Source organism: Mandrillus leucophaeus, unplaced genomic scaffold (genome assembly GCF_000951045.1).
Source record: "Mandrillus leucophaeus isolate KB7577 unplaced genomic scaffold, Mleu.le_1.0 Scaffold100, whole genome shotgun sequence".
NCBI classification, from domain to species: domain Eukaryota; kingdom Metazoa; phylum Chordata; class Mammalia; order Primates; family Cercopithecidae; genus Mandrillus; species Mandrillus leucophaeus.
In genome coordinates this window covers 2,511,048-2,520,560 of record NW_012098099.1, presented here as the reverse complement: position 1 = coordinate 2,520,560, position 9,513 = coordinate 2,511,048, and the positions used below count along the sequence as shown (strand labels likewise).

Sequence of the window (9,513 nt, the reverse complement as noted above, 5' to 3'; positions counted from 1 at the left end):
TCAGTAATAGATTTGTAACAAAGGAGCAGAGCAGAACTCTTTATGAGAGCTAGATGGTCATAAGGAGAGGGTTGGCACAGCAGTGGTTCATGCAGAATCTCCTGAGATGCAGATAAACCTTTTCTGATTGGGAGAAGGTTAATCCAAAACTTGAGGTGGAGATGTAGTCACAGGAAAGTAGCAAGAGTATATGGGGGAGCTGAGACATGAAGAGGCATTTCCTAGAAGGGAAAATCAGGCTTTAAAGTCAGGCAGATGAGTTTGCCTGGGAAACAATCAAGAGAGCTGAGTCTGAGGCAGGGAGCTGGTGGGGAGTGAGCCGAAGTGTGTCAGGTAAGGCAGAGAACCAAAACCAGATATCAGGTGGCAAGTCAAGAACAAGTAACGTAGAGTACGTGGATGGATCTGGGCAGGGCTGGGAAGACATACACTTGGCTCTATGTGCTTGGCTAGCTGAATGTTTTGCAGCTATATCTACAGGTGCTTTTATTATCATGCACCCGGCAAGGAATTTTATTATAAATAGCTTGGGTCCTAGGTTTTGGGACGGGAAGAAGCCTCTGCTCCTGGGAATAACTGTGATGTTACCATAACACATGGTGACTTGTCCCAGCAAATGGAGCAGGGACATGGATGAGGAAAGTCACAGAAAAGTATTGTGGCCAGGCGCGGTGGCTCACGCTTGTAATCCCAGCACTTTGGGAGGCCGAGGAGGGTGGATGACCTGTCAGGAGTTCAAGACGAGCCTGGCCAAAATGATGAAACTCTGTCTCTACTAAAAATACAAAAAATTAGCCAGGCATGGTGGCAGGCACCTATAATCCCAGCTACTCGGGAGGATGAGGCAGGAGAATCACTTGAATCACTTGAACCTGGGAAGCGGAGGTTGCAGTGAGACGAGATCCCACCACTGCACTCCAGTCTGGTGACAGAGTGAGACTCCGTCTAAAAAAAAAGAAAAAAAAAGAAAAGAAAAGTATTGCTAGGATTAGCATCCCTGATAGTTACCATTCCAGTTATTGCCAACTTGATAGACCCCTCAGAAAAACAGAAGTTTGCAGGAATTTTGCAGCCACAAGATGATGTTTAAAATATTCCTAGAAGATGTTTTCCACTTCACACGTTGGATATTTATCTCATACATTAATCAATATTGGTCAAGTATGGTGGCTCATGCCTGTAATCCCAACATTTTGGGAGGTCAAGGCAAGTGGATTTCTTGAGCCTACGAGTTTGATACCAGCCTGGGCAACATGGTGAAACCTTGTCTCTACAAAAAATACAAAAATTAGGCCAGGTGTGGTGGTCCACATCTATAGTTCTAGCTACTGGGAAGGCTGAGGTGGGAGGATCACTTGCGAACAGGAGATCGAGGCTGCAGTGAACCATGATGATGCCACTGCACTCCGGCCTGGGCAACAGAGCGAGACTGTCCCAACTAATTAATTACTCAATTAATCAATATTAATTATGTTGTATATTGTTTTAATTTGGCATAAATTATCTAGTTTGTCTCATAATGGCTATATGAGGTAGGTAGGGCTTATCCACATTTTAGGTGAGAGAAATAAGCCTCAGAGAGGTTAAGTAGTTTGTTCACAGTAACACTGCAAACAGTAGCAGAAGCAAGAATTGAAGTAATGCACTGTTCTGTTAGCTACATGTTATGAATATTTAATTATTCTTCTACTTCATATTTAGAGACTATATTCTATGTGTTGGCTATTGCTATGGATCTAAGAGTGGAAAATAATAAAAACATGCACAGTCCTTGTCCTTGTGGAGCTTAGGAGCTTATAATCTGGGGGGAAGAGGGAAGATACCAGCAACCAGTACCCATTTACCCAAGTGATTATTTAATCACCCTTGTAGAGGTGATTCTTTTCAGAAGAGGAGAAAAGAGAAAGTCAGGTAGATCTCATGTAGTGTAGGAGTTCTCTGACTTATCTTCTGAAAGAGAAGGCCAAGTAGATCTTATCTAGTATGGGAGTCAGAGAAAACTTTCCTAAAGAACTGATAATAGAGTTAAGACCTGAAGGATTAGTAGATGGGTGGGGAGGGGAGAGTAGAAGTGTTGGTGCTAAGGCAAGAAAGAGCTTGAGACATTCAGTGAAGGTAAGGTGTTATGCAGTGTGGGTGCTGTAAGCAGGGATTAGATGATGCACTTTAAAATGTACAAATAACAGTACTATAACATATTTACATCAGAATATAAATTTATAAAAGGGAACTAATCTTTATATGTTGGGGAGGAAGTTACCTTTCTCTTGTTAATTCCATTAATTTCAAGACTATAAGAATTTATTGCACCACTGAAACATTAAAAATTGCATTAGCTTCTGCATCTTCATAGGATGGAAGGTTGATCAACTGGTTAGTGCTCCCGCCAGGAATAATCCAAGAAATCAAATACAGTAAAGTATCGAAGTTATTTGCTTGAAGACAGTGGAACACAGTTGAGGCAATTAGTGAAGAGGTCGTGACTCCCAAGGAGAGAAAAAGCTCAAAGCAACTTCGTTCACCACAGTAGCTTTTTCAGAGCTGAAAATTCAAATTCTTCACCAATGCATGAAGACATTTTGATGAATTCTGGGACTTTGGGGAGATGGGAGACTAAAATCCTAAGCCTTAAAACATCTGAAAAATATAGCAACAATGTCAGCAGTTTTGTAAGACCAGGATTTGAAGTCAGGCCAGATTCATCAGAAAAAGAAGTCAGAGATAAGACTGTTGACTGTAGCTGAAATTACAAAAGGGGCTAAGGAGACCCAGAAGTACACTAAGCCTTACTAGAACTGCAAACAAGGCTTGACTGAAAATAATGTTAGTATAGTGGTGGAAAGGATGACCCCTCTCAAGAAAAAGAACATTACTTGGAACCACTACCTTTTTTAAGAAAAATATACAGAACTTATTAGTAAATTACTAGACATATCAAAGGATAAGATTACATAATGGAAAACCAAGAGGAAAAAAGAGATAATAGAAATATATCTACAAATGTTCTTGACAAGCCTTTTTAAATAACTATGGTTAAAGTATTTAAGAAATTAAAATTAAAGGAAAAGGTGAAGAAAATGAAATAGATGAGAAAATTTCACAAAGTAGAATGTAGAATGTATAAGACTGACACAGCATAGAACTGAAAGTATTACATATCTGATATGAAGAACTATAGTTGGTTTAACAGCAGAATAGAAACAACCAAAGATAAAAGCACTGAACAAGAATATATCCAGACTGGGCATGATGGCTCATGCCTATAATCTCAGCACTTTGGGAGGCTGAGGCGGGTGGATCACTTGAGGTCAGAAGTTCGAGACCAGCCTGACCAACATGGTGAAAACCATCTCTACTGAAAATACAAACATTAGCCGGGTGTGGTGATGGAGACCTGTAATCCCAGTTACTCAGGAGGCTGAGACAGGATAATTGCTTGAACCTGGGAGACAGAGGTTGCAGTGAGCCGAGATCGTACCACTGCACTCCAGCCTGGGTGACAGAACAAAGTTCTTTAAAAAAAAAAAAAAAAAAAAAAGGATATATCCAAATGGAGAAAGGGAAGAAGAGATGGATGAAATGTATATAAAATTCAGAAAAAAAGTAGAGACAGAAGGGAAGCAGTTAAAATGTCTAACATAACTATAATTGAACTTTAAGAGGAGATAACAGATTGGGACAAAGCAATATTTGGAGGGGTAAAACTGATTATTTTCCAAAAGTGACAAAGACATTAACCTATAAATTTAAGAACCCCAAACAGTATAAACAAAGAAGAAAAAAAAAAAACCGACACAGGCAAAAGTGCAAAAATATCTTTCTTAAAAAGAAAGAAGGAAAGAAAAAGACATGCAACCTTAATAGAAGCAATGGCAATATTGACAACTGAAGTCTCAATGATGAAAGGCAGGAGACAATGTAATAACATCTTTAAAGTGCTGAAAGGAAATGCCAACCTTGGCTTTTATGGCTTGCAAATATATCCTAAAAATAAAGATGAAATGAAAACATTTTCAGACACACACGTACAAAAGCTGAGAGAATTTATCCATAAGAAATCTGTACTGAAAGAGATTTAAAATGGAGTTCTTCAGCAGAAGGAAAGTTATATCCAATGGAAACACAGAAATTCAAGAAGACATAAAAATCAATGGTTAAGAAAACTAAATGGACAAAAATAAATGACTAGGGATTGAATGTTAATGATACAATACAATAATATTGTGTGAGGTTTAATTAGATATATAGAAATAAAAAGTATGAAAACTATAAGAGAAGAAGGGAGTGTGTAAATGGAATTAAAATGCTCTGAATTTATAACATTTTAAGGAAGAGTCAAAATTTCTATTTACAAAGCACACATTTTAAAGGTAGTAATCATAAAGATCGCAAGAAAAAGGGAAAACATATAAAGTACACACAATAAACAAAAAAGCTTGAGTATGTCAAAAGTTGATCTCAAAGAAGAATCATTATTTGAAACAAAGAGGACATTTCATAATGAATATATCACTTTTATTATAATTCCTGTACTTATAATGTCTTTCTTAAAACCCATGTAGCTGGATCCTGTTTCTTTAATTCAGTGTAACAACCTTTATTTTTTAATTGGACTGTTTAATCTATTTACATTTAATGTAAAATGTGATTGAAATTATGTGTAATATATCATATTAGTATTTGAAATCCAGGATTCTATTATAACAGTCCTAGAGAAACCAGATAAATCTACCACTGTCTTGTCAAATGGTCTAATCCAAGGTTATCTAACTTGCGGCCCATGGGCCACATGCAGTCCAGGACAGCTTTGAATGTAGCCCAACACAAATTTGTAAACTGTCTTAGAACATTATGAGATTTTTTATTAACTTTTTTTTTTTTTTTAGCTCATTAGTTATTGTTGGTGTATTTTTTATATGGCCCAAGAAAATTCTTCTTCTTCCCCAATGTGGCCCAAGGAAGCCAAAAGATTAGACACCTCTGGTCTAATCTCTCTGCACATTGACATCCCTCATTTGCTTCACTTTTGCCTCCAAGTTTTGCAATAGTGCAACAGACTAGCAGAAACTAAGGCACATACAAGCACTGTAGATGCAAAAAGTCTGTACAGAAAAGCAGCCCAGAAAAGGTTCAGGTGGATATTGAGTGAATTAACATATGGGATTGACTATAAGCCAAGTAAAGGGAATGGGAAAGTAAGATATCAAAAAAGAGAGAAAAGCACCTTTCAAGATATATTGGCATACCATGTGAGTAGAACCAAATTTCCGTGGCCTCCTTTCCTTCTTGTATTACAGTTTAGAAACTTGGACTTAGGAGATTCACAATGCTTCTCTGTAATGTATAATAAAGTTTTTGGGGAGTGTGTGTGTGCTTTGGACACCTTGGTCAAATGACTTATCCTGCTAGGGCTCAGTTTTGTCATCTAAAATTCAGTATAATACGTTACACAATTCATAGAACTGTTGTAAGGGTTAAATTAAATAAGACAAAGTACAGGCAAGGATGTAGTGTAGTCCTGAAACATGGAAGATATTTAACATGTGTTTCTGTTATCTGGCAACGATCATGAGAGTTTATAATAAGAAAGAGGACTTGGGACAAGTGATGTGCTTACTTACTTTACTTTCTTCAATTAGGAGTCAATCCTACTAGGCCAATAGCCAAAGGAAATGGTGAGCAGAACTTATGATGGCACATTCATTCTTGACTCACATGTGAACACAATATAATTTCATGTCTCCTTGATAAAACTACTTTTCTACAGGGGAAAATAAAAGGCAGGTAGAGAGATTTCAGCCTACGGATGAAATACACAGTGTAACATGAGACAGCTGTTGCAGAGCCAACAAAAAAATAATATTCAGTTAAGTGAGTCACAGTTCCTTGAAATTGTATTCCATGCCCACAAATGCAGAAGGCTCCCTGAAGTTGGGTTATTATTATCTTTTTTTTTTTTTTAAGTTTCATTGAGGTATACGTTATATGCAATAAAAATAATCAATTTTAAGTATACAATTCAATGAGCTTTGTTAAATAACTGCAATGGTAACCAACATAATATAAAACAGAAACTAATCCTTTCCCCGACAACCTGGACCTTGGGCTAACTGATTTGCTTTTTGTCATGTTAGTTTTGCTTTTTCTAGAAAAAGATATCATACAATATATAATCTTGGTGGCTGGTACCTTTTATTTAGTAATGTTTCTCAACTTTTTGTGTTTGTTATGGTCCCTCTAATGAGTATTTTTCCCTAATTGTCTCTCCCCACTTAATGAAATTTTGCTACCACAGATATATCTATATGTCTATGTACTGTGTATACACCTGTGCTTTATACAGAGTAAGATTTTTTTTTTCACAGCTCAAAATGTTTTGCCCCTTACAAGGTGCTGTCACCCCATTGAGAATACATGATTTAGTGTAATGTTTTTGAGATTCATCAGTATTGTGTATATCAGAAGTTGATTCATTTTATTGCTGGGTAATATTCCATTACACAAAGAGACATTCAATAAATGAATAAGAATAATTGAATATGTGTTACGAAGGTCAGAGAGTGAGTGCATAATGCAATTACTGTTCTTTCTCAAATCTTAGTCTCCCTGGTGTTAGTAGACATACCTCTAATAACACAATTGTTCAAGTCAAAAATCTGAGAGTATCAAGACACTTCATTTTGCCTCATTTCCCCATATCAAAACCATTAAAGCCTGCCAATTTCATCTCTTGATTATTGCTTGAATCTTGTCTCAAGGGATCAGATTTTGCCACTGTAACCCAGAACATTCCAGACATGTAAGGCTATCAATCTTTATCTTAGAAGAGATGGGAAGCCATTGAAGGGATTTAGATAGGAAACTGACATGACTTTCTCGTGAAATTAAAAGATTACTAAATCTTTTATAGCAAGCAATGAATAAGAATATGGAGAATGAATTAGAAAGGACTGAGAGTATTTGTGGAGCAGATCTTTCAGGAGTCCGGGTGATAAACGACGATGGCTCTGTCATGAATTTTCAAGGCCTTTGAGAGTAGATGAGAGATTGGGAGACATGCTATATTTTCCGTGGGGCCCATGGGAAGGCTTAGCAAGGCCTCACTGCTGGATGATCACATAATTATAATGAGAAATTCAGGTAAACCTTCCTATTGCTTGCTGCTGCCTTGACTTAGAAGATATTTTTGGTCAAATTAATCAGTATTCTAAATGAATTAAGTATGAATATTCTTGGGTTATTTGCTAATAAGTAAGAAAGAATTAGAGAATTATAATCATGTCCATAAGAAAAAAAAATTGTATACTTCATGAATCCGTCGATCTTTCTATCCATCTTACAACTTTTTAAAGGGTTACTGTAGTACTAGTACTACAGTACTAGTATCCAAGTATCAGCCCCAGATGGTCTGCAATCCTCCTGAAGTTTTATGTAAATTGTCTTATCTACATACATCTCTGGGGGGCAACTTGAAGATTAAAATTCAATTTTTATTCCTATTAAAGAGTAAGAATCAATGGCTTCCTGTGCTTTAGGTTTAGGGTATGCAAACATTCATAGGACATAATCTTCATTCTTAAAGCATGTAAAGTTTATATCATGTAAGCAGAAAAATGACAAAGTCACATTGTCAGTGCTAGAAAAGAGATAGGAACAAAGTTCTGAAAGCTTGTCAGTTACTCTGGTGCTTTGTCTCCTCCAGGTGACTTCCCAAGTATGCCTGGCCACAATACCTCCAGGAATTCCTCTGGCGACCCTTTAGTGACATCCCACTTAATCAGCCTCTACTTCATAGTGCTCATTGGAGGGCTGGTGGGGGTCATTTCCATTCTGTTCCTGCTGGTGAAAATGAACACCCGGTCAGTGACCACCATGGCGGTCATTAACTTGGTGGTGGTCCACAGCGTTTTTCTGCTGACAGTGCCATTTCGCTTGACCTACCTCATCAAGGAGACTTGGATATTTGGGCTGCCCTTCTGCAGATTCGTGAGTGCCATGCTGCACATCCACATGTATCTCACATTCCTGTTCTATGTGGTGATCCTGGTCACCAGGTACCTCATCTTCTTCAAGCGCAAAGACAAAGTGGAATTCTACAGAAAACTGCATGCTGTGGCTGCCAGTGCTGGCCTGTGGATGCTGGTGATTGTCATTGTGGTACCCCTGGTTGTCTCCCGGTATGGAATTCACGAGGAATACAATGAAAAGCACTGTTTTAAATTTCACAAAGAGCTTGCTTACACGTATGTGAAAGTCATCAACTATATGATAGTCATTTTTGTCATAGCCATTGCTGTGATTCTTTTGGTCTTCCAGGTCTTCATCATTATGTTGATGGTGCAGAAGCTACGCCACTCCTTACTATCCCACCAGGAGTTCTGGGCTCAGCTGAAAAACCTATTTTTTATAGGGGTCATCCTTGTTTGTTTCCTTCCCTACCAGTTCTTTAGGATCTATTACCTGAATGTTGTGACGCACTCCAATACCTGTAACAGCAAGATTGCATTTTATAACGAAATCTTCTTGAGTGTAACAGCGATTAGCTGCTGTGATTTGCTTCTCTTTGTCTTTGGAGGAAGCCATTGGTTTAAGCAAAAGATAATTGACTTATGGAATTGTGTTTTGTGCCGTTAGCCACAAACTACAGTATTCATATTTGCTTCCTTTATATTGGGAATAAAAATCGGTATGGGGAGGTAAGAATGGTATTTCATTACTTAATCAAAACCATGCCTTGATCTACACAAAACGAAAGAACTATAAAATGTCAGAGCCTTCATTGTAGTCCTTATGGGATCCCTGCCATCTCTGAGTGATGCCCATACAAAGACCAGTGATGTTGATTCCACCTGGAGTTGCAATATTACATTATTTTCCAATACAGAATGTCTGCATGGCCCATTAAAGCAACATAGGTCTTAAGAATTTTGGAGTTTCATTAGCTCATTCTAATTTCCTCTGTTTGAAGCATGATCTTTTCTTAGGTGTTGGACTGAACTCGGCCCTTTAGTTCTTTTCATCCCACTAAGTAAATCCTGACCACCACCCAGCTCCAAAGACACAAACTCTCCTTGGCTAACCAGGTTAGATGTCCCATTCATCTCACACCCTGATGAAAACTGATAAGGGGAGAGAATAGTTAAAAATTTTTCTAGGGTATCATAACTCTGGTGGGAAGTCATCTGTCTAGAAATCAAGAGACAAAGAACGTGTGGCCTTCTGTTTTAACAAGGTTTTCTAGATTTGTCCTGTGAAAGGTCATTTCACGACATGGGGATCAATTTCCTCAATATCACCAATTGCACTGTTGCTCCAAAAATCATTTAAAAGCTTACTGGACATATCTACATAATGGTGAAACTGTAATTTAGAAAATATTCTTGACCAATGTGCTGGTAGGCATTAAAATGAGTTCCCAAGGGAAGTGATTAAAATTTTTTTCTCTTCTGTTTTTTGAGAGAATTTCTAGATGTCCTGGGCCACAGTAAATTAAGATTTTTACGGGGACAGAAA

The 9,513-nt window shown here is 37.7% G+C and overlaps 1 protein-coding gene across 2 annotated transcripts in view; it reads left to right on the top strand.

Annotated features, from left to right (window-relative positions):
• Positions 1-8,761, top strand: part of GPR141 (G protein-coupled receptor 141) — a 62,817-nt gene extending 54,056 nt beyond the window's left edge. For both annotated transcript variants that reach the window (XM_011972864.1, XM_011972871.1), the window contains exon 4: positions 7,703-8,761. In XM_011972864.1, coding sequence (XP_011828254.1) covers positions 7,703-8,634 — 932 coding nt within the window. In that variant the 3' untranslated portion in view covers positions 8,635-8,761. The remainder of the gene's footprint in view (positions 1-7,702) is intronic.
• Positions 8,762-9,513: the final 752 nt, after the last annotated feature.